General features: G+C 47.0%; 1 protein-coding gene across 2 annotated transcripts in view; it reads right to left on the minus strand.

Annotated features, from left to right (window-relative positions):
* Positions 1-2,264: 2,264 nt before the first annotated feature.
* The window catches only part of LOC139277340 (monoglyceride lipase-like), a 73,375-nt gene continuing 49,444 nt past the window's right edge, over positions 2,265-26,195 (minus strand). For both annotated transcript variants that reach the window (XM_070895686.1, XM_070895685.1), the window contains 2 exons: positions 22,736-22,951; positions 2,265-3,198 (listed from right to left, as the gene is read on the minus strand). In XM_070895686.1, the coding sequence (XP_070751787.1) occupies positions 3,064-3,198; positions 22,736-22,951 (351 nt within the window). In that variant the 3' untranslated portion in view covers positions 2,265-3,063. The remainder of the gene's footprint in view (positions 3,199-22,735; positions 22,952-26,195) is intronic.

The following is a 26,195-nucleotide window of genomic DNA, read 5'->3' on the forward strand; positions in this document are numbered from 1 at the left end:
TCTCACCACCACTTCTCTCGACCCCTCCTTGGTCTCATAATTGTCAGACTGCTTGTCCGACATCCAGTACTGGATAAGCAGAAATTTTCTCCAATTGAATATTCAGTCCCCATCACAAACTCCGTTCCCTAAACACTGACTCCATCCCTCCCCCCAACTCCTGTCTGAGGCTGAACCAGAATGTTTGCAACTTTGGTGTCGTATTTGACTCTGAAATGAGCTTCCGACCACGTATTCGCCGCATAAATTAGACCGCCTATTTCCACCTCCGTAACATCGTCCACCTCTGTTTCAGCTCATCCGCTGAAACCCTCACCCATGCCTTCATTACCTCTAGACTTGACTATTCCAACACACTCCTGGCTAGCCTCTCACATTCTAAACTATCCAAAACTCAGCTGCCCATGTCCTAACTCGCACCAAGTCCCATTCACTCATCACTCCTGTGCTCGCTGACCTACATTGGCTTCGGTTAAGCAATGCCTCGATTTCAAAATTCTCATCCTTATTTTCAAATCACTTCATGGCCTCGGCCCTCCCTATCTCTGTAATCTCCTCCAGCACCACAACCCCTCGAGATGTCTGCGTTCCTCTAATTCTGCCCTCCTGAGGATCCCTGATTATAATCGCATTGGTGGCCGTGCCTTCTGTTGCCTAGGCTACAAGTTCTGGAACTCCCTGCCTTAACTTCACCGCCTCGCTACCTCTCTTTCCTCCTTTAAGATGCTCCTTAAAACATACCTCATTGACCAAGATTTTGGACACTTGCGCTAATTTCTACTTATGCGGCTCGGTGTCAAATGTCTATTGCATAATACTCCTGTGAAGCGCCTTGGGACGTCTCACTATGTTAAAGGTGCTATATAAATACAAGTTGTTGTTGTTGTTGTTGTGTTGGTAAGTGTAGGTAATCAAATGTAATGTTATTTTAGGGTTATAAAACAGGGGTAGCAAGTCCATTTTCGAAAGATACCAGCAGGTAAAGAAAGTCTTGTTTAAGAGAAGTGGTTCTGAGGTAAACAATTGCAAACTGTTTACATAGATAGTCTGTTTTCAAAGGGTTTGGGTAATAGATACGTCACACAGTTTAATCTATGATATTTTACTTGGTTGTAGTCAAAGTATGGTGTATGAAGGATCATGGTTTTCGACAGTTTGTCAGAGTATACCTGAAAGATACAGAAACCGAAAAAGTCACTCTCTGTATATAGTTAAAGGCTGATCACTTTTACTGTGTATCAATAAAGTCTGTTCAGTATACTCCCTGTGCTTACTCGAAACGTGTTGTTGTGAACCAGAGGAGAAAGGGGGTTGACTGCTTAATAGGGCAGTGGCAGCAGATTCAACAGTAACTTTCAAAAGAGAATTGGATAAATACTTGTAAAGAAAGGCTTGAATTTCCACAGCACCTTTCCTGACCACCGGATGTCTCAAAGCGCTTTACAGCCAATGAAGTACTTTTGGAGTGCAGTCATTGTTGTAGTGTAGGAAACGCGGCAGCCAATTTGCGCACAGCAAACTCCCACAAACAGCAATGTGCTAATGAGCAGATCATCTGTTTTTGTTATGTTGGTTGGGGGATAAATATTGGCCCAGGACACCAGGGAGAACTCCCCTGCTCTTGTTTGAAATAGTGCCATGGGATTTTTCACATCTGCCTGAGACAGGGCCTCGGTTTAATCTCTCACCTGAAAGACGGCACCTCCGACAGTGCAGCACTCCCTCAGCCCTGCACTGGGAGCGTCAGCCTGGATTTATGAGCTCAAGTCTCTGGAATGGGACTTGAACTCACAACCTTCTGACTCAGATGCAGAGAATGCTACCCACTGAGCCACAGGTGACACTGTGAGGAAAGGGCCAGGGAATAGGACTAATGGGATAGCTCTTTCAAAGAGCTGTTGGGCTACACAGCCTCCTCCTGTGCAGTGTGATTCTATTCTAACTGAGGAGGGCAGCAGCATTCAAATCTTAGTCGAGACCCAGATTCAGATGTAGGGACCCCCTGAGTGAGAGCTGCTGAGCCATCAAGAGGACCAGATGTAAAAGCGTGGCAAAATGTTTTTTAAAAGCATAAACCTGATCCACAAATTGAGCAGGAAGAGAATTGGGCAGCAATTTTTCCCTTGTTCTTCCTCCATCGTCACCACCATCGCTCACCTCCAGCAGATCAACAGACTGCTCAACTCCTCAGTGATGTTTGGTGCTGGGGCCACTTCCTTTGATAGTCTCAGCAGAGTGCGAGGGAGCTCTGCAGTCTCACATACCAAAGTGTTGGGGTGAGGTACTCCAATAGAAGCTTGGCTGATGAGAGTCTACCACGTGCAAGTAGCAAGAGAGAAAGACAGAAAGAAAGGAAGGCCTAACTTGCATTTATATAGCGCTTTTCTTCAGGCTATCCCAAAGCCAATGAAATACATTGGGAGTGTAGTCGCTGTTGTAATGTAGGAAACGCAGCAGTCAATTTGAGCACAGCAAGCTCACACAGACAGCAATGTGATAATGACCAGATAATCTGATTTAGTGATGTTGGTTGAGGGATAAATATTGGCCAGGACACCGGGGATAACTCCCCTGCTCTTCTTCAAAGTTGTGCCGTGGGATCTTTTACATCCACCTGAGGGAGCAGACGGGGCCTCAGTACTGCACTGGTGTGTCAGCCTAGATTTTTATCTCTGGAGTGGGTCTAAGAAGTGACCATTGTTTGGATGTGAACCTACTCTTGCCCTTTATTGCACTCCCAATCCATCCACTGTGACATGTAATTCCAATGCTGGGGGAGCCTGCGACTACAGTGCTGTCCCTTGGATCGGGGTAAGAAAAGACGGCTTGTGTTAGTGAGCAGCAGATTGGGACAAAGAAACGTCGATTGAGATCAGGAAAAGTGTTTCTCCACACACAGAAACAATGGGTGCACAAGGAAGGAAATAAATCTATTCACGGCTTTCAATGGCTCTTTATTAAAAAAAAGGTTTAATTTTGTTAATTAGATGGTTTGTAATTGGTTTTACTCCCCCCCCCCCCCCCTCCTCCTCCTCTCTACAACTCATTCAACCCCAATATAAATTAATAAAGTTTCTGCATAACATTTTCCGTTTGTTCTGGTAGCCTGTCGTTGAACCAATTTTCAATCAATGTGAACATTTCACGAACAATAATAGGTGACTCTTTGTGGAGTTGGTGGTAACAATTCATGAAGACCTGGAAGAAATTCAGAAGGGAAAGATTTAAAACTGAGATTAGAAGGAATTTCTTCTCACAGAGGGTTGTAAATCTGTGGAATTCGCGGCCTCAGAGAGCTGTGGAAGCTGGGACATTGAATACATTTAAGACAGAAATAGACAGTTTCTTAAACGATAAGGGGATAAAAGGTTATGGGGAGCGGGCAGGGAAGTGGACCTGAGTCCACGATCGGATCAGCCATGATCATATTGAATGGCGGAGCAGGATCGAGGGCCACATGGCCTACTCCTGTTCCTATTTCTTGTGTTCTTATGACTGATTAAATAGCAGCACTGACAGACTGACAGTGATAGAGTGCATTATCACGCCTCAGAAACATCGCATTGGTGCTCCACATACAATGAATCACTTTTGTGGTGAAAAACAAAATAAAGACTTACATTTCTATAGCACCTTTCACAACGTGGGGACGTCCAAAGCGCTAAACAGACAATGAAGTACTTTTTGAAGTGCAGTCAGTGTTGTAATTTAGGAAACGCGACAGCTAATTTGCGCACAGCAAGCTCCCACAAACAGCAATGTGATATTGACCAAATCATTTGTTCTGGTTGTTGGTTGAGGGAGGAATATTGGGCCAGCACATGGAGGAGAACTCCCTTGTTCTTCTTCAGAATGGTGCCATGGGATCCACCTGAGAAGGCAGATGGGGCCTCCGTTTAACGTCTCATCTGAAAGACGGCACCTCTCTCAGTGCAGGGCTCCCTCAACACTGCGTGTCAGCTTAGGTGATGTGCTCAAGTGTCTGCAGTGGGATTTGGATGGACTGATTTCTGTCACTTAATATGTTAAACAACAAAAGAAACACGTGAATGTGGCAGGAATTCTATCGGAAAATGTAATATCTTAATGGTACTCCGCACAACAGGAACTGATACTTGGTGCCAGATCAGGAGGAGATTTGGTCTCTGGTGGGTTAAGTTAATGACTATTTACTAATTAAGACGTATTCGCTACTTGTTGGTGAGGGCTGGGGTTTTTATCCCTCAGACTGGAGCACAGAAGCAGACAGAAATGGATTACTCCGATTTTTTCAGGGAATGCTGTAATTGTTCCTCCCTACGTTTTCCTCTGCTGTTCCCCCAGGTGACGATTCTTCACTCACTGCTCCCCCCACATAGTGATCGGACTGAAATCAGAGGCTCCATAAGTTGGAGAGGTGGAATATTATTTCCACACAGCACCCACCTCCCTCCCACAACTCAACCCACTTTTCTCCCTCCTTTGCTGAAGGCACTGAATCTTGGTGGGGTAGAGTGCCTGATAGGAAGACGAGGAGGCCAATCAGCCCCTTGAGCATAGCTGATCTGTACCTTAACCCCATCTTCCCGCCTCGGTTCTATATATCTCTTCATACCCTTGCCTAACAAAAATCTATCAATCTCAGTTTTCAAATTTTCAGTTGACCCCCAGCTTCAACAGTTTTTTGGAGGAGAGAGTTCCAGATTTTCACTGCCCTTTGTGTGAAGAAGTGATTCCTGACATCACTGCTGAACGGCCTGGCTCTAATTTTAAGGTTATGCCCCCCACCCCTGCTCTCCACTCTCCCACCAGATAAAATAATTTCTCGCTATCGACCCGATCAAATCCTTTAATCATTGCAAACAGTTCAATTTGCTCACCAGTTAATATTCTAAACTCGAAGCAGGTGGTGAAGAAGGCAAATGGCATGAGGATTTGAGTATAGGAGCAAGGAGGTCTTACTGCAGTTGTACAGGGCCTTGGTGAGGCCACACCTGGAGTATTGTGCACAGTTTTGGTCTCCTAAGCTGAGGAAAGACATTCTTGCTATTGAGGGAGTGCAGTGAAGGTTTACCAGACTGATTCCTGGGATGGCAGGACAGACATATGAAGAAAGACTGGATCGACTTGGCTTATATTCACTGGAATTTAGAAGAATGAGAGGGGATCTCATAGAAACATAACATTCTGATGGGATTGGACAGGTTAGATGCAGGAAGAATGTTCCTGATGTTGAGGAAGTCCAGAAACAGGAGTCACAGTCTAAGGATAAGGAGCGAGCCATTTAGGACCGAGATGAAGAGAAACTTCTTCACTCAGAGAATTGTGAACCTGAATTCTGTGGAATTTTCTAGCACAGAAAGTTGTTGAGGCCAGTTCGTTAGATATATTCAAAAGGGAGTTAGATGTGACCCTTACGGCTAAAGGGATTAAGGGGTATGGAGCGAAATCAGGAATGGGGTACTAAAGTTGCATGATCAGCAGAATGGTGGTGTGGGCTCGAAGGGCCGAATGGCCTAATTCTGCACCTATTTTCTATGTTTCTATGTGTTATGTCTTGAATAAAGCAATGTAACTGAGTACTGTAGACGTGAGTAAATGTGACCTTAGTATCTTTATTCTAACTCCAGAGTGCTGGTGCAGCATGGGAGGCCTGCTTATATACAGTGCTCCCAAGTGATGCTGGGATCCCTTGGGACTCCAACAGATATGCCCTCTGGTGGCAGTAGTGTGCAGGTTACATGGGTTTGCATACATAACAGCACTCCCCCCTCCCCCCCAAAGTCAATAGTACACTTATTTACAGGGTGAGACGATCTGGGGCTTTCTGCTCCCTAGTCAATCGTTTCGGTACAAATGCAGGTTCAGGTGAGCTGATTGGTTCTTCGCTGGGCTGCTGCGCAACTGGCCTTGCTGGGCTGCTGGGGATGATGAGTTCAGCTTCGTGGTCAACCGTGATGTCAGTTGCCACTTGTGTGTGTGTCGGAGGGTTGAAGTTGGTGGTGTTCTCTTTAGGTTGCTCGTGGCTGTCTGTGAATCACAGTTTGGTTTGGTCCAAATGCTTTCTGCAAGTTAGTCCATTTGTGAGTTTGACCTGAAACACCCTACTCTCTACTTTGGATATGACAGTGCCAGCAAGCCATTTGGGACCATGTCCATGGTTGAGTACAAATAAAGGGTCATTGACTTCAATATCGCATGATAAATTTGCACGATCATGGTACATGTTTTGTTGATGCCGCCTGCCCTCGATGTGATCATGGAGATCAGGGTGGACTAGAGAGAGCCTTGTTTTGAGCGCCCTTTTCATGAGCAGCTCGGCTGGGGGAACCCCGGTGAACGAGTGGGGTTTTGTGTGGTAGCTGAACAGGACTCGGGACAGGCGGGACTGCAGGGACCTTCCGACACACATTTCAAGCTTTGCTTGATGGTTTGGACTGCCCGTTCTGCCTGGCCGTTAGATGTGGGCTTGAACGGGGCAGATGTGACGTGCTTGATCCCATTGCGGGTCGTGAATTCCTTGAATTCAGCACTGGTGAAGCACGGCCCATTGTCGCTGAAAAGGACATCAAGGTAGGCCATGCGTGGCAAACATGGCTCGTAGGCTTTCGATGGTGGTAGTGGACGTGCTTACAGACATTATTACATACTCAATCCATTTTGAATAAGTGTCTACAACAACCAAAAACATTTTGCGTAGAAACGGGCCAGTGAAGTCAACGTGGATCCTAGACCATGGTTTGGAGGGCCATGACCACAAACTTAGCGGTGCCTCCCTGGGCAAGACTCCAAATCTGAGTCAATGCCAGGCCACCACACATGGGATCTGGCTATAGCTTTCATCATTACTATGCCTGGGTGGGTACTGTGTAGGTCGCGTATAAACGTTTCCCTGCCTTTCTTCGGCTAAACCATGCGATTACCCCACAAAAGACAGTCCGCCTGTATGGATATTTCGTCTTTGCGCCGCTGGATCGGCTTCATCTCTTCATGCATTTCCGCTGAGACGCTGAACCAGCTCCCATGGAGGACACAGTTTTTTTTACAAGGGACAGTAAAGGATCCTGGCTGATCAAGGTCCTGATCTGGCGGGCTCTAACGGGTGACTTTTCGTTTTCAAATGCATCCATTACCAAGAGCAAGTCTGCAGGCTGTGTCATTTCCACCCCGGTGGTGGGCAATGGTAGCCGACTAAGGGCATCAGTGCAGTTCTCTGTGCCTGGCCTGTGGTGAATTACATAGTTATATGCAGACAACATGAGTGCCCATCTTTGGATGCAAGCAGAGGCATTGGTATTAATACCTTTGCTCTCTGAGAATGGTGATATGAGCGGCTTACGGTCAGTTTCTAGCTTGAACTTAAGCTCAAACAGATACTGGTGCATTTTTTTTACCCCGTAAACGCATGCCAGAGCTTCTTTTTCAATCATGCTGTAGGCCCTTTCGGTCTTGGACAAGCTCCTGGATGCATATGCGACCAGTTGCAATGTTCCCGATTCGTTTGCTTGTTGTAACACAGACCCGACCCCATATGAAGACGCATCACAAGCTAACACTAAATGTTTACAAGGATCATACAGGACAAGCAGTTTGTTGGAACATAACAGATTTCAGGCTTTCGCAAAAGCAGTCTCTTGTGATTTCCTCCATACCCAGTCATCTCCCTTGCGTAGCAACACATGTAGAGGTTCTAGCAAGGTGCTTAACCCGGGTAGGAAATTACCAAAATAATTGAGAAGTCCCAGGAACGACCGCAGCTCCGTCATGTTCTGTGGTCTTGGTGCGTTCTTGATGGCCTCCATCTTGGCATCGATGGGTCCGATGCTGTCTGCCGCGATTCTTTTCCTGAAGAACTCGACCTCTGGCACCAGGAAAACACACTTCAAGCACTTCAACCTGAGTCCCACACAATCTAGCCAACTTAGAACCTCTTCCAGGTTCTTCAAGTGTTCGATGGTGTCCCGACCTGTGATCAATATGTCATCCTGGAAAACCACGGTGCCGGGAACCGACTTTAGCAGACTCTCCATGTTCCTTTGAAAAATAGCCGCGGCCGATCGAATCCCAAATGGGCATCTATTGTAGATGAACAGACCTTTGTGTGTGTTGATGCAGGTGAGGCCTTTCGAAGATTCCGCCAGCTCCTGCGTCATGTAGGCCGAGGTCAGGTCCAACTTGGTGAACGTCTTCCCTCCTGCCACGTCGCAAATAAGTCATCTGCCTTAGGTAGTGGGTACTGGTCCTGCAGCGAAAAACGGTTAATCATTACTTTATAGTCCCCACAAATTCTGACCGTGCCATCGCCCTTGAGAACCGGAACAATCGGACTGGCCCACTCGTTGAACTCAACCAGCGTGATGATGCCCTCTCGTTGCAGCCTGCTAGCTCGATCTCCACTTTCTCTCGCATCATATATGGCACCGCCCTTGCCTTGTGGTGGATCGATTGTGTACCGGGAATCAAGTGGATCTGCACCTTTGCCCCTGAGAAACGTCCGATGCCTGGCTAAAACAACGATGGAAACTTGCTTAGAACCTGGGCACAAGAGGCATCGTCGACGGATGAAAGCACTCGGATGTCGTCCTAGTTCCAGCTGATTTTTCCCAGCCAGCTTCTGCCGAACAGTGTGGGGCTGTCTCCTGGTACAATCCATAGTGGTAGTTTGTGCACTGTTCCGTCATAGGAGACTTTTACTGCTACATTGCCAATTACAGGGATCAGCTCTTTAGTATAATTTCTCAGCTTGGTATGAATAGGGCTCAGCTTGGGCCTGTGTGCCTTGTTGCACCACAGCCTCTCGAAGGCCTTTTTGCTCATGATGGATTGACTCGCATCATGTCCAATTCCATGGATACTGGAATTCCATTCAGTTCAAATTTTAACATGATCGGTGGACATTTCATGGTGAAAGTGTGTACCCCGTACACTTCTACCTCCTCGGTTTGAGTCTCTAGTTCAGTTTGATCCGCCATGGATCGGTCTTCCTCTGCAACGTGGTGGTTTGCAGGGGTTACAGCTCATCTGCACATTTGCTGGAGGTATCCCATTGTTCCACAGCCTCTGCACGCATAGTGTTTGAAGCAGCATTGATGGGCTTGATAATCACCTATGCAGTGCCAATAAGGTCAATTGCCTCGCACTAACGCTTGATGACGGACTCTGAGTCATCTGAGGTTCTGCCATATGCATTCCTGCCTTAAAATAACGTTACTTTGTGTACAGTACTTGCCAAAACATCTTTATGCTGCAAAATTTGTTTGGTGTTATCGCTGGTGGACATAAATGCCTGGGCTATCGTTATGGCTTTGCTCAGGTTCGGTGTTTCAACAGTCAATAGTTTGCGAAGGATAACCTCATGGCCAATGCCAAGCACAAAAAAGTCTCTTAGCATTTGCTCCAGGAATCCATTGAATTCGCAATGTCCTGCAAGGCGCCTTAGTTTGGCGACGTAGCTCGCCACTTCCAGGCCTTCAGACCGTTGACATGTATAAAATCAATACCTTGCCATCAGAACGCTTTCCTTCGGATTTAGGTGCTCCCGGACCAGCGTACACAGTTCTTCATATGATTTTGTTGTTGGTTTCACCGGAGCAAGAAGATTCTTCATGATTCTTCATGTTGCCCCACAGACGGTGAGGAGGATCGCCCTTCGTTTGACAGCAGTCACACTCCCTTCCAGCTCATTGGCCACGAAGTATTGGTTGAGTCGCTCCACAAAGGCCTCCCAATCATCCCCTTCTGAGAATTTCTCCAGGATGCCAACAGTTCTCTGCATTTTCGCGTGATGGTCTCGTTATCTTGCCGCCAGTTGTTATGTCTTGAATAAAGCAATGTAGCTGAGTACTGTAGACGTGAGTAAGTGTGACCTTAATCTCTTTATTCTAACTCCAGAGGGCTGGTACAGCATGGGAGGCCTGCTGATATACAGTGCTCCCAAGGGATGCTGGGATCCCTTGGGACTCCAACAGATACGCCCTCTGGTGGCGGTAGTGTGCAGGTTACATAGGGTTGCATACATAACACTATGGGGCCAAGTTTCGGCCTGAGTTGCTCCTGTTTTTTTGGAGCAACTGGTTTAGAATGGAGTATCTTAGAAATTTGAATTCTCGGCATTTAGTTTGCTCCAGTTCTAGTCAGTTAGAACAGTTTCACTTTGGAACAGAATTATTTTTTCAAAAGGGGGCATGTCCGGCCACTTACGCCTGTTTTCAAAGTTTAGGCAGTGAAAACTTACTCCAAACTAACTTAGAATGGAGTAAGTGAATATTTTTGTACGTTCGAAAAAACCTTGTCTACACTTTAGAAAATCAGGCATAGGTTACAAATTAGGCGTAGGGAATGGGGGGGGGGCGTTTAAAGGGAAGTTTACAAACATTAAACACTTCAGTTTTACAAATAAAGAGCCATCATCAATAATAAATGATAAATACATCAATAAATCAACCAATAAATCAATCAAAAAAAATAATTTTAAAAAAATCAATAAATAAAACATTTTCTACTTACCGACTGCAGCACCAGGAGTCCTCCAACAGCGTGCTTGGACGGCCCCCCCAGTGTGTCTCTATCTCTCTGTCTGTCTGTGTGTGTGTCTCTCACTCTCTGTCTGTCAGTGTCTGTGTTTCTGACAGCGAGGAGAGGGGGAGAAGGGGGGTGGGAGGGGGAGGTGGAGAAGCGGGGTGGGGGTGGGGGGAGGGAGGAGGAGGAGGGGTGGTGGGGGGCTGGGGAGAGTGGGGTGGAGGAGCAGGAGGAGGGGGGTGAGGGGGAGGAGGAGGAGGAGGAGGGGGGTGGAGGAGGATAGGAGGGGCGAGGAGAAAGGGAGGAGGAGAAGGGGGGAGGAGAAGGGGGGGAGAGGGGAGGAGAAGGGGGGAGGGGGGGAAAGGGGGGGAAAGGGGAGGAGAAGGGAGAGAGGATGACGGGAGGGAAGGAGAGAGGATGGAGGGAGGGAAGGAGAGAGGAGGGAGGGAGGGAGGGAGAAAGGGAGGGAGGGAGGGAGAGAGGGAGGGAGAGAAGGAGAGAGGAGGGAGGGAGGGAAGGCGAGAGGAGGGAGGGAGGGAAGGAGAGAGGAGGGAGGGAAGGAGAGAGGAGGGAGGGAGGGAAGGAGAGAGGAGGAAGGGAGGGAAGGAGAGAGGAGGAAGGGAGGGAAGGAGAGAGGAGGGAGGGAAGGAGAGAGGAGGGAGGGATGGAAGGAGAGAGGAGGGAAGGAGAGAGGATGAAGGGAGGGAAGGTAAGAGGAGGGAAGGAGGGAAGGAAAGAGGAGGGAGGGAAGGAGGGAGGGAGGGAATGAGGGCGGGAAGGAGGGAGGGAGGGGAGGAAGGGGGGGAGGGCGAGGGGGGAGGGAGGGGGAGGGAGGGGGAGGGAGGGAAGGAGAGAAGGGAGGGAAGGAGAGAGGAGGGGAGGAGGGGGGGAAGGAGGGAAGGAGTGGGGGAGGGGGCAGAGGGGGCAGGAGGGGGGTAGAAGGGAGAGAGGATGGAGGGAGGGAAGGAGAGAGGAGGGAGGGAGGGAAGGAGGGAGGGAAGGAGAGAGTAGGGAAGGAGGGAGGGAGGAGGGAGGGAGGGAGGGAGGGAGGGGGGGAAGGGAGAGAAGGAGGCTGAACGGCCGAGCCCAAGACTTCGGGCTGGATTTACAGGTAGGTGGCGTCGGGTCTCGGGGGGGGGGGGTCGCGGAGGTCCTGGGGGGGGGGGAGGTGGGGGAAGAGTCGCGGAGGTCGGGGAGGGGGAAGAATCGCGGAGGTCCGGGGGGGGGGGGCGCGGAGGTCGGGTCGCCGGGGGGGGGGGCGGGGGTCGGGTCGCCGGGGGCAGGGGGAAGCAGAGGTTGAGTCTCCTGTGGGGCGGGCGGTGAGAGCGGGGGTCGGGTTGGGTCCGAGGAGCCTTATCCACGCAGCCCCAGTGAGGCCATTCGGCCAGGGCTAGGGGCTGTGTGCTTCAGGCCCCCGCCACAGTTTTGGGCTACTGCACAAGCGCGCCTGTGCAGAGATCCCGGCACTGTTTTCAGTGCAGGGACTTGGCTCCGCCCCCCACAGCTCGTGCTGCGCCGCGCCCAGCTCCAGAGGACCTGCAGGGAGCCGGAGAATAGGTACGTTTTTTTTAGGCGCACTTTGTGGTGCGAAAAACGGGCGTCCAGGTCTGGGCTGCGCCATTTTAGGCACGGCCCGAAACTTGGGCCCTATGTTTCTATGAATACAAGCCTAGTCACTGCCACCTCTCCTCATAATTTAATGTTTTTAGTTCCGGTATCATTCTGGTCAATCACAGAATCACAGAAATTTACTGCATGGAAGGAGGCTATTTTGGCCCATTGTGTCCTACAAAGAGCTATCCAGCCTAATCCCATTTTCCAGCTCTTGGTCCGTAGCCCTGTAGGTTACGGCACTTCAAGTGCATATCCAAATACTTTTAAAAATGTGGTGAGGATTTCTACCTCTACCATCCTTTCAGGCAGTGAGTTCCAGACCTCCAGCACTCTCTGGGTGAAGAAATTTCCCCTCAAATCCCCTCTAAACCTCCTACCAATTACTTTAAATCTGTGCCCCCTAGTTGTTAACCTCTCTGCTAGGGGAAATAGGTCCTTCCTATCCACTCTATCTAGGCCCCTCATAATTTTATACACCTCAATAAGGTTTCACATCAGCCTCCTCTGTTCCAAACTTAGCCTACCCAATCTTTTCTCATATCTAAAATTTTCCAGTCCAAGCAACATCTTCATAAATCTCCTCTCTACCCTCTCTAGTGCAATCACAACTTTCCTGTAATGTGGTGACCAGAACTGCACGCAGTACTCCAGCTGTGGCCTAACTAGTGTTTTATACAGTTCAAGTATAACCTCCCTGCTCTTGTATTCTATGCCTCGGCTAAAAAGGCAAGTATTCCGTATGCCTTCTTAACCACCTTATCTATCTGACCTGCTACTTTCTGGGATCTGTGGACATGGAATCTGGGCTGCACCCACTCCAAGGCCAATATATCCTTCCTGAGGTGCGGTGTCCAGAACTGAATGTAGTTCCCTAAACTGAATGGCTCAGTACCACACTGAACTCTCCCACTGAAACACTGGAGGAGCAATAAGGGGTGGTTTATTTAAAATGGAGATATGCGCAAGTACAGACCCATCACTTAGAATGTCTAGGTTGTAAATTGGCAGTCGTTTAGATCAGCCAAAGCACGATGGCCATTCGCCATTTGCATTAACACCAATTTCAAAGTTGCCAGTTATAGCATCTGAAGAGCTCCATTTATTTCGGGCAGAAACAGCTGTGCTTATTCACCTGTGAAGTTGTGCCGAAAATTCCGGCCTCACCAAATCCATACGAAGTGCGCACGAACCTGTCGATGCCTTGCAAAAGCCGGTTTTCGGGGTGCGATTCACATGCGCCGAAAACCGACTTTTCCGATCTGTCAAGGTTTCTCTTGACAGGTGCTCCACATCCCTGGGAGAAGGACATCCACGCGGGAGAGATTGGGCAATTTACCCAACTCATGACCAGCGAATGTCCTTAAAACTTTTACGCCTGGTAAAAGCAGCCATATAGCTTACTTTTACCAGCGTAAGAGTTTTAAAACATATAAAAATTAAATGTAATCATACATTTTTATGTTAAAAACCCTGTCCATTAAGTTGTGCTTACTCACCTGTGTATATGAGTGAAGAACACAGGTAAAGCTGTTGCATGTTTGTAATAATGTATTCATGTTTAACAAAATTAACACCACCTTCAACTTGCATTTATATAGCACCTTTCACATAGTTAAAACGTCCCAAGGCAATTCAAGCCATTTTTTTTACAAGAGCATTATTGGACAAAATTTGACACCGAGCCACATAAGGAAATGTTTGGACAGGTGACCCAAAGCTTGGTTGAAGAAGTAGATTTTAAAATGCAACTTATAGGAGGAGAGCGAGGCAGAGAGGCTGAGGAAGGAAATTCCAGAGCTTTGAGTCGAGGCAGCTGAAGGCACGGCCACCAATGGTGTGGCAAAGGAAATTGGGGATCTGCAAGAGGCCGGAATTGGAGGAGTGCAGAGACCTCGGGTGGGTTGTCAGACTAGAAAAGGTTACAGATAAAGGGAGGTGGAGAGGCCATGGAGGGATTTGAAAACAAGGATGAAAATGTTACCATTGAGGTATTGATGGACTGGGAGCCAATGTAGGTCAGTGAGCACAGGGGGTGATGGGTGAGCAGGACTTGGTGCGAGTTAGGACACGGGCAGCGAGCACAGTGGGTGATAGGTGAGCGGGACTTGGTGAGAGTTAGGACATGGGCAGCGAGCACAGCGGGTGATGGGTGAGCAGGACTTGGTGCAATATTTATTGGCTTTATTAAGATGGGTGAAGTGGCACCTTGCACAAAATGCATTGTCTTTTATACAGTTCATTGGGAGAAGCTGAACTAAGCACCAAAAACTGAAGGACAAATCAGGCATGTGCTTTACCTTGGGGAGAAATTCTTGTCGCATTTTTCTAACTGCTTTTATAGAATCATACAATGGTTACAGCATAGAGGGAGGTCATTTGGCCCGTTGTGCCCATGCCAACTCTTTGCAAGAGCACCTCAGCTAGTCCCAATCCCCACCCTACCTTCTACATCAGTGAGAGACTTAAGAGTTATGTGGATAGACTGGAGAAGCTGGGGTTATTCTCCTTGGAACAGAGAAGGTTGAGAGGAGATTTGATAGAGGTGTTCAAAATCATGAGGGGTCTGGACAGAGTAGATAGAGAGAAACTGTTCCCATTGGTGGAAGGGTCGAGAACCAGAGGACACAGATTTAAGGGGATTGGCAGAAGAACCAAAGGCGACATGAGGAAAAAGTTTTTTATGCAGCGAGTGGTTAGGATCTGGAATGCACCGCCTGAGAGGGTGGTGGTGGCAGAAAGCCACGATCGAATCCGCCTTCTGCAATATCTCAGCATGCCACACATTGCTGCATTAGACATAGAAACATAGAAACATAGAAAATAGCTGCAGGAGTAGGCCATTCGGCCCTTCGAGCCTGCATCACCATTCAATATGATCATGGCTGATCATGCAACTTCAGTACCCCACTCCTGCCTTCTCTCCATATTGCAGCAAGAATTTCTCCCCAAGGTAATGCACATGCCTGATCCCTTTAGCCATAAGGGCCACATCTAACTCCCTTTTGAATATATCCAACGAACTGGAATCAACAACTTTCTGTGGTAGAGAATTCCACAGGTTCACAATTCTCTGGGTGAAAAAGTTTCTCCTCATCTCGGTCCTATATGGCTTACCCCTTATCCTTAGACTGTGACCCCTGGTTCTGGACTTCCCCAACATCGGGAACATTCTTGCTGCATCTAACCTGTCCAATCCCGTCAGAATTTTATATGTTTCTTTGAGATCCCCTCTCATTCTTCTAAATTCCAGTGAATACAAGCCTAGTCGATCCAGTTTTTCTTCATATGTCAGCCCTGCCATCCCGGGAATCAGTCTGGTGAACCTTCGCTGCACTCCCTCAATAGCAGGAACGTCCTTCCTCAGATTAGGAGACCAAAACTGCACACAGTACTCAAGGTGTGGCCTCACCAAGGCCCTGTACAACTGCAACAAGACCTCCTTGCTCCTATCCTCAAATCCCCTCGCTATGAAGGCCAGCATGCCATTTGCTTTCTTAACTGCTTGCTGTACCTGCATGCCTACTTTCAATGACTGATGTACCATGACACCCAGGTCTCGTTGCATCTCCCCTTTTACTAATCTGTCACCATTCAGATAACAATCTGCCTTCCTGTTTTTGCCACCAAAGTGGATAGCCTCACACTTATCCACATTATACTGCATCTGTCATGCATTTGTCCACTCACCTAACCTGTCCAAGTCACCCTGCAGCCTCTTTGCATCCTCCTCACAGCTCACACTGCCACCCAACTTAGTGTCATCTGCAAACTTGGAGATATTACATTCAATTCCCTCGTCTAAATCATTAACATATATTGTAAATAGCTGGGGTCACAGCACTGAATCTTGCGGTACCCCACTAGTCACTGCCTGCCATTCTGAAAAGGACCCGTTTATTCCTACTCTTTGCTTCCTGTCTCCCAACCAATTCTCTATCCACGTCAATACATTACCCCCAATCTCATGTGCCTTAATCTTGCACACTAACCTCTTGTGTGGGACCTTGTCAAAAGCCTTTTGAAAGTCCAAATACACCACATCCACTCATTCTCCCTGGTTCACTCTACCAGTTACATCTTCAAAAAATTCTAGAAGATTTGTCAAGCATGATTTCCTTTTCGTAAATCCATGTTGACTTGGACCGATCCTGTCACTGTTTTCCAAATGCGCTGCTATTACATCTATAATAATTGATTCCAGCATTTTTCCCACTACCGGTGTCAGGCTAACCGATCTATAATTTCCTGTTTTTTCTCTCCCTCCTTTTTTAAAAAGTAGGGTTACATTAGTTACCCTCCAATCCATAGGAACTGATCCAGATTCCATAGAACGTTGGAAAATGGCCACCAATGCATCTACTATTTCTATGGCCACTTAATACTCTGGGATGCAGACTATCAGGCCCTGGGTATTTATCGGCCTTCAATTCCATCAATTTCCCGAACACTATTTCCTGACTAATAAAGATTTCACTCAGTTCTCTCAGTTCCTCCTTCTCGCTAGAACCTCGGTCCCCTCGTATTTTCGGGAGGTTATTTGTGTCTTCCTTAGTGAAGACAGAACCAAAGTATTTGTTCAATTGGCCTGCCATTTATTTGTTCCCCATTATGAATTCACCTGATTCTGACTGCAAGGGACCTACATTAGTCTTCGCTAATCTTTTTTCTCTTTACATATCTATAGATGCTTTGCAGTCAGTTTTTATGTTCCCTGCAAGCTTACTCTCATATTCTATTTTCCCCCTCCTAATTAAACCTTTAATCCTCCTCTGCTGGATTCTAAATTTCTCCCAGTCCTCAGGTTTGCTGTTTTTTCTGGCCAATTTATATGGATCTCCCTTGGATTTAACACTATCCCTAATTTCCCTTGTTAGCCACGGTTGAGCCACCTGGCAGGTCACTGAAGCCCCGTAAGCACGTAGGATGGACTTTATCAGCTTCCCTCTGACCACAGAGGCTCAGACTGACAGGGCTCTAGGATTCTACCGAATTGCTAACTGCCCAAGGTGCAGGGAGAAATACATTGTACGCACATTGCCATGCAGGCACCTTCTCAGGACACAACCAAAAAGTATTTCACTCCCTGAAGGTTCATCTTGTTGTTGACCACAACCAGATAATTATGGCAGTGAATGCCAAATTTCCGGGCAGCATCGATCAGGCTCACATCCTGCGTCAGAGCGCTATATCTGAAATGTTTACCAGTCAGCCACAAGGTCAATGCTGGATGCTTGGTGACAAACTATGTGGCCTAGCCACCTGGCTGATGACCCCCCCTGCGTGACACCAACGCCGAGGCCAAGAAGCGATACAACCAGAGCCACAGAGACACTCGCAATATGGTCCAGAAAACCTTTGGTGTACTTAAGCAGCGCTTTCGGTGCCTGGAGCATTCAGGAGGGGAGCTACAATACAACCCTGATCAGGTAGCTCAATTCGTGGTCGTGTGCTCCATGCTGCACAACTTGGCTATCAGGAGGGGGCAAGAATTGCCAGAAGGGACTGATGATCCACATCAGGAGAAAGAGGAAGAGGAGGACGAGGGGCTGGACGCTGACCTAGGGCCAGACAATCAGGCTGACAATGCAATATTGCCTATGCCCCCCTCCAGACCATGGGAAAAGGCCCATGGTGGCTACATAGCTGCAAGACTCTTACATCAGCAGCTCATAAATGAGCGCTTTGCTTGAAAGAACGTTGCTGTTATTGACAAAGCTGAAACACTGCTGTGTGTGTAGCTCAGGCATCAATGGTGGGCATCACCTAGGTGCCAGTTAAAGTTTAAGTTGATTGAAGTTAAGTTTAATTATATTCTTTCATGTTAAAGAATCACCAGTGTGTAACGGCCCAGCTATCTGAGACAATGCGCAACAAGGTTATGTTAAATAAAAAACATTTAATACTACCATTGGTCTGAAATCATAAGTATAACGGTCAAAAACACCCCACCCCCACCCCACCGCACAACACTTTTTAGAACATTGACATCAATCAAATGGTCAACATGTTCAGCAACACCGAACACAAATGCAAACCAACAGGGTGATCCCCTCCCTCCATACCTTACAACAAATTACATACACAGAGATGGAGATATAACAAAGCCATCACCTGCGGACATGCACCTCACTTTCCTTCCTCCCTCCCCTTCTTCTCCCCGCCTCTACCCCTTCCCCTCCTTGTTCCACGCCGCCTGGCTGAGGCGCTCCTCAGGCAGTGCCTCATTGGGGAGGTTGAAGGCAGAGCCGGTGGTTGCACGGATACGGGAGCGGGTAATACTGAGGTGGGAACATTCTTGGATCCAGAAGCAGGATCTTGGTCCTGCCTCTCATGTGTCATTGGCACTGGGGGTGCGGAACCTAGGGGTGGAGTGCCGCGCTCCGGGACCACTGGGAGGCCTGGCCAACAGTGTTCCTGGCTATCGCCTCCAGGGCCTCCGTCATCCGCGGAACGTACTCCGTCATGGTGCCGGAGATGCTGGCCAGCTGTTGGGCTATGCCCCCCCAATGCCTGTAGGTCTGGTGACCTATGTCAACAGTCCTCCTGGACAACTCTACCATGTCGCCCCTCTCATCTGGCACTTGTGGAGCAGACCTGCCCTGTCCACGAAACCTTTGCAGGGTCGGCGCCATCCTGGGGTGCCCTATGGCGAGGCACTTGGGCCCGGTACCTCCAGAGTGGAGGTAGGAATGGCCGGAGAAGCACTAGATGGCCTTGGGGTCGAATGCCTTCTGGAGCCTGGCGATGCAGGCTCCTCAAAGTCTACGCTGTCATCTATTGACAGCAGATTGACAGGTGAGAATCGGAGCTCCTCAGCACAAGATGGAGGATCATCTGGCGAGGCCGGCCCCTCGCCCCCACCTTCTGGGCTTGGCGGTCTTGCCTTGGGATGCGCTGCTGGCTGAGCTGCAAAACACAAATGAGGTTATTAGAGGAGAAGGGGGTGCTAGGGTGAATCCAGCGCTACACACAGCATATGCACGACAAAAGCACCACTGCTATCAAAATAATCACGGCCATCACATTTCATGACCGTCAACACATTCTGCATTGCAATGATTCTTATGAGGCCAACATTATTTAGAGGACGCTTTTAACAATCATCTATCATATATTATTGTTCGGATATGAGTGAGTGTGGCATCTATTGACTTCACATCACGCAATGCTGTATACTTTACTCACGTGGCATCACTTCAGGGTCTGCAGCTGCCTGTATGGCTGTCCGGGGGTGGGTCCCCACTATTGAGAGCATCTGCTCCTCGATCTCAGTGATGTCGCTGATGACTGGTGGCCCCCACCCGTTCGCCTCTTCTCGGCCCTATTCTTCGATAGCTTCTTCTGTAAAAGGTAACAGGGCGACTTGGCATGAGATCATTGCATGATATCACTGCTAGGTACTGTCACAGAGACTAATACAACACATAACCGACAGATATAATCATGATTATTATGATAATGATCATTCTTTACCTAAAGACGTACACCGTGACTGCAGGCTTTGAGTACAACATTCCCGGTAAAAGTGAAAGACCTCACAATTGATTATAGTCACTCATGACTCTTACAAATCAAATTATTTAAATATATAAGTACATGTAAATAAATGTAATACTTACTCTGGTCGAACTGACAAGGCCATTCCATTGCTTGCGGCATTGGTTGCCCTCACGCACCTCATTGGTCGCCGACGAGACCACCTCAGCTATCTCGACCCATATCTTCTTGTAAGCCTTTGGGGTGGGCTTCGCACGCCCTCCCTGGGTCAAATCACCCCAGTGTGACTTGACCTCCTGCATGAAGGAGCATTTGTTCCTCTCCCAGCTCACTGCTCTCACCAGGGTCAGTCTCCACAGTGTGCTGTGTCACCTCCTCCACTCCCTCCATTATAGGCACCAAATTCAAGAAAAGATCTGGCTGGTAACAGCTAACTTTTTTCGCACAATTTGCTATAAAGCTCAAAACTCTCCTTCCTACCTCCCAAAGCAGCCAAACAAGCACCCACACCACACCCACACATGCCTTTACTTCCTCTCTGCTCCCTCTCTCTCTGTCTCCTCTTATGCGCATGTAATGATGACCCTTGGCCTCATGAATCGTGGGAAATGAGTGTTGCCATGCCGTTGCTAAGGACGGCAACACTTTACGGCAGAAGGTCAGAGAGATTTAAAGCTAACGACCATTTCAGATTGATCGTGGTAACGCCCAATTTTTAAAATGGAAACTAGGGGCTTTGAAAACAGGCGACAATCCGGCGAACCCATATTTACCGCCCACGTCGGAAATAGGCGATCTGCTTGTAAGTGGAAAATCTAGCCCCATATACCTGTAGAAACTCATTGTTTTTAGATTTCTTGCTAGTTTACTCTCATAAACTATCTTCTCTATTATTTTTTTAGTCGTCCATTACTGGTTTCTAAAAATTTCTCAATCCTCTGGCCTTCCACTATTCTTTGCAACATTGTATACCTTTGTTTTCAATTTGATACCATCCTTTACTTCTTTAGTTAGCCACGGATGGTTCATCCTTCTCTTAGAGTCATTCTTTCTCACTGGAATATATCTTCGCTGAGATTTATGAAATATCTCCTTAAATGTTTGCCACTGCTCATCTACCGTCTTACCCTTCAGTCTATCTTCTCAGTCCACTTTAGCCAACACTGCCTTCATACCTTTGCAATTGCCTTTATTTAAGTTCAGGACACTAGTTTGAGACCTAGTTTTCTCACCCTCGAGAGGATCCTTTACCATGAGATCATTAAGAAATCCAGTCTCATTACACATTACCAGATCTAAAATAGTCTGCTCCCTAGTTGATTCCACAACATATTGTACTAGGAAACCATCCTGAATACATTCTAAGAACTCTTCCTCAAGGCTACCTTTGCCAATTTGATTTGTTCATGCACACCCTTTAGAATTGTACCCTTTACTTTATATTGCCTTTCCTCGTTCTCCCTACCAAAATGTATCACTTTGCACTTTTCTGTGTTAAATTTCATCTGCCATGTATCTGCCCATTCCATCACCCTGTTTAGTCCTCTTGAAGTCTATCACTATTCTCCTCACTGTTCACTATACTTCCAAGCTTTGTGTCATCTGCAAATTGTGAAATTGTGCACTGTACAGCCAAATCTAAGACATTAATATATATCAAGAAAAGCAGTGGACCTAGTACCAATCCCTAGAGATCTTCCTCCAGTCCCAAAAACAACTGTTTACCGCTACTCTCTATTTCCTGTTACTTAGCCAATTTTGTATCCATGCTGCCACTGTCCCTTTTATTCCATGGGCTTCAACTTTGCTGACAAGCTTATTATGTGACACTTTATCAATTGCCTTTTGGAAATCCATGTACAACACATCAATCCTCTCTGTTAACTCAGGAAAAAACTTAATCAAGTTAGTTAAACGCGATTTGCCTTTAACAAATCTGTGCTGGCTTTCCTTAATTAATCCACACTTGTCCAAGTGACAGTTAATTTTGTCCCTGATTATCATTTCTAAAAGCTTTCCCACTACCAAGGTTAAACTGACTAGCCTGTACTTGCTGGGTTTAACCTTACACCCTTTTTTAAACTAGGGTGTAACATTAGCAATTCTCCAGTCCTCTGGCGCCACCCCCGTAACCAAGGACGATTGGAAGATTATGGCCAGTACCTCTGCAATTTCCACCTTTACTTCCCTCAGCATCTTCGGATGCATTCCATCTGGTCCTGGTGACTTATCTGCTTTAAGTACAGCAAACCTTTTTAGTTCCTCGTCTTTATCAATTTTTGTCTCATCCAGTATCTCAACTACCCATTCTTTCACAATGACTTTGGCAAAATGCTCTACCTTGGTGAAGACAGATGAAAAGTACTCATTTAGTACCTCAGCCATACCCTCCGCCTCCATGCGTAGGTCTTCTTTTTGGTCCCTAATCGGCCCCACCCCTCCTCTTATGACCCATTTATTATTTATTTGCCTTTTGAAGACTTTTGGATTCTCTCTTATGTTAGTGGCCATTCTATTCTCATACCCTCTCTTTGCCCCTCTTATTTCTTTTTTCACTCCACCTCTGAACTTTCTATATTCAGCCTGGTTCTCACTTTGACATCCTTTTTTATGTTCAAACTTTGCTGAGGAATGAAGTGAACGAGTAAAGAATTGATGGGATGGATTCTATACCCACCATATAAGTGAACCGTGCCAGCAGGGGGCTGTGGGGACGCTGCAGGTGAGGGAAGGAACGAAGCGGGGTCGCATTGACCGGCTGTCTGGTGTCGGCTATCAGCAGGGGACCCCAAGGCTGGCCGGCACTGGGTCACTAACACCATCCACGGACTGGGCATACGTCATACCGGCGTCACGCATAATGGGTTAATGGCATTCGTGCTGGGGAACAGAATATGTTGAATACATTTAAGGTGGAGATAAACAGATTTTTGAGCGATAAGGGAATAAAGGGTTATGAGGAGCGGGCGGGGAAGTTGAGTTGAGCCACGATCTTATTAAATGGCGGAGCAGGCTCAAGGGGCCAAATGGTCTCCTCCGGCTCCTATTTTATATGTTCTTATGTTCTTATAAATGGACTGTAAAGAAGACCCCAGTTTAACTTGGACTCCTAGGGAAAAAGCATAACCTTGAATTCCTTGTCCATGCTGGCTGCAATGTTGAAGATGAGGTAGGAGCCCATAATATCACACACTTTGTCTTCTTCACTGTGTAAAATCAGCATCGGTGTGAGGATGGTGGGTAGCACTTTCTCCACATTGATCACCGCATTTAACACGGCTGCAGCGAATCTCACCCTCACGGGTCCATGGTAGTTGAGAGGGTCATTGATGTAGTCCAGCACCTGCATGAACCAATACAAGTTACATCACACATTGGGAGCTTCAACAGAGGCACAATAAAACAGAGAGCAAGGGTTAAGGGCAGCTACTCAGACCGGTCAAAGGTGGGACATGGTCCTCCTCAGGGATCGGAGTCGGGACCACCGTGGTTCACAATTTACATTTACGATTTGGATTCGGGAATCGGAAGTAAATTTTTAAATTTGAAGATAACACCAAATTCTGGAGGTGTAGTTGGCACAAAGGAAGAATGCGAGAAAATACAGGAACACATTAATAAGCTTGCTGGTTGGGCATTTAATTGGCCAATTAATTTCAATATAGATAAATGTGAGGTGGTGCATTTTGGTAGGAAAAGAAAGGAGGTTAGAATAAAAATAAGAAATAATCAGGATAATACCACAGGTAACGATAGAGAGATGGCAGAAATAAGAACATAAGAAATAGGAGCAGGCCCCTCGAGCCTGCTCCACCATTTAATAAGATCATGGCTGATGATCTGATCATGGACTCAGCTCCACTTCCCCGCCGGCTCCCCATAACCCTTGAGTCCCTTATCATTCAAAAATCTGTCAATCTCCATCTTAAATATATTCAATAACCCAACCTCCACAGCTCTCTGGGGTAGAGAATTCCACAGATTCACGACCCGCTGATGGAAGAAATTCCTCTTCATAAGAACATAAGAACATAAGAACATAAGAAATAGGAGCAGGAGTAGGCCATACGGATCCTTGAGCCTGCTTTACCATTTAATACGATCATGGATAATCCAATCATGGACTCAGGTCCACTTCCCTGCCCGCTCCCCATAACCCCTTATTCCCTTATCGGTTAAAAAACTGTCTATCTCTGTCTTAAATTTATTCAATGACACAGCTTCCATAGCTCTCTGAGGCAGCGAATTCCACAGATTTACAACCCTTTGAGAGAAGAAATTTCTCCTCATCTCAGTTTTAAATGGGCGGCCCCTTATTCTAAGATTATGTCCCCTAGTTCTAGTCTCCCCCATCAGTGGAAACATCCTCTCTGCATCCACCTTGTCAAGCCCCCTCATAATCTTCTACATTTCGATAAGATCACCTCTCAATCTTCTGAATTCCAATGAGTAGAGGCCCAACCTACTCAACCTTTCCTCATAAGTCAACCCCTCATCCCCGGAATCAACCTAGTGAACCTTCTCTGAACTGCCTCCAAAGCAAATTTATCCCTTCGGAAATATGGAAACCAAAACTGCATGCAGTATTTCAAGTGTGGCCTCACCAATACTCTGTATAACTGCAGCAAGACTTCCCTGCTTTTATACTCCATCCCCTTTGCAATAAAGGCCAAGATTCCATTGGTCTTCCTGATCACTTGCAGTACCTGCATACTAACCTTTTGTGCACAAGTACACCCAGGTCCCGCTGTACTGTAGCACTTTGCAATCTTTTTCCATTTAAATAATAACTTGCTCTTTGATTATTTTCTGCCAAAGTGCATGACCTCACACTTTCTAACATTATACCCCATCTGCCAAATTTTTACCCCCTCACTTAGCCTGTCTATACCCTTTTGCAGATTTTTTGTGTCCTCCTCACACATTGCTTTTCCTACCATCGTTGTATTGTCAGCAAACTTGGCTATGTTATACTCAGTCCCTTCTTCCAAGTCATTAATATAGATTGTAAATAGTTGGGGTCCCAGCACTGATCCCTGCAGCACTCCCCTAGTTACTGATTGCCAACCCAAGAATGAACCATTTATCCCGACTCTCTGTTTTCTTTTTGTTAGCCAATCCTCTATCCATGCTAATATATTATCCCCAACCTCGTGAACTTTTATCTTGTGCAATAACCTTTTATGTGGCACCTTGTCAAATGTCTTCTGGAAGTCCAAATACATCACATCCACTGGTTCCCCATTATCCACCCTGTTTGTTACATCCTCAAAGAATTGCAGCAAATTTGTCAAACATGACTTCCCCTTTATAAATGCATGCTGACTTTACCTGACCGAATTATGCTTATCTAAATGTCCTGTTACTGCTTCTTTAATAATAGACTCCCACATTTTTCCAACCACAGATGTTAGGCTAACTGGTCTATACTTTCCTGCTTTTTGTCTGCCTCCCTTTTTAAATAGGGGTGTGACATTTTCAGTTTTCCAATCTGCTGGGACCTCCCCAGAATCCAGGAATTTTGGCAAATTGCAACCGGTGCATCCACTATCCCTGCTGCTACTTCTCTTAAGACCCTGGGATGCAAGTCATCAAGTCCAGGGGATGTATCCACCTTTTGTCCTATTATCCTACTGAGTACCACCTCCATAGTGATTGTGATTGTGTTAAGTTCCTCCCCCGCTATAGTCCCTTGATTACCCACTGTTGGGATATTGTTAGTATCCTCTACCGTAAAGACTGATACTGTCATGTATTCAACTATCATTGTAATCCATGTATAAACTGATCTAAATTGTACACCATGAGAACACTGACCACTACGTGGTGAACTTGTGGGAGACACTCCTAACCTAGACTTTCAGGTATAAAAGGGGAAGCTCCACCCATCTTCTCCACTTTAGTGCTGGCAAATAAAGGTTACAGGTCACAGAGTGACCTTCTCTCTAGTATGGCCCTCATGTGCATTTGTACTGTATAGTAAGGACATATTATTGGCGAGGAGAAACTGGGATTTAAACCATGCGAGCATGGCCACTAGCAGCAAAGATGAGAGGTACTGTGTTGGTGATGATGGGGACGATTTTATTGAGAGACTACAGCAAAGTTTCGTCACTAAGGAATGGCTGGGACAAGATTCGGCCGACAAACGCAGGGCTCATCTCCTGACGGTTTGTGGATCCAGGACATACTCCCTGATGAAGGACCTTCTAGCGCCAGAGAAGCTGGCAGACAAGACTTTTGAAGAGCTCAGTAAGTTGATCGGGGAACACTTTAAACCGGCGAGCAGCATGCACATGGCGAGACACCGGTTTTACACGCACAGGCGGCGAGAAGGGCAAAGCATTCCAGACTTCGTGGCAGACCTCCGGCGACTGGCGAGCCTATGTAAATTCCGAGTAGTCATGCCCCAGATGGGCAGAGAGGTGTTCATCCGAGAACTCCACAATGAGCACTCGGGCATTGTCATGATGAAGGCAATTGCCAGGTCACACATTTAGTGGCCAGGGATAGATGCAGACCTGGAACTTTGTGTTCACAGGTGCAACACGTGTGCCCAGCTGGGCAATGTGCCCAGGGAAGCCCCC

The sequence above is a fragment of the Pristiophorus japonicus genome, chromosome 12 (genome assembly GCF_044704955.1).
Source record: "Pristiophorus japonicus isolate sPriJap1 chromosome 12, sPriJap1.hap1, whole genome shotgun sequence".
NCBI lineage: Eukaryota > Metazoa > Chordata > Chondrichthyes > Pristiophoridae > Pristiophorus > Pristiophorus japonicus.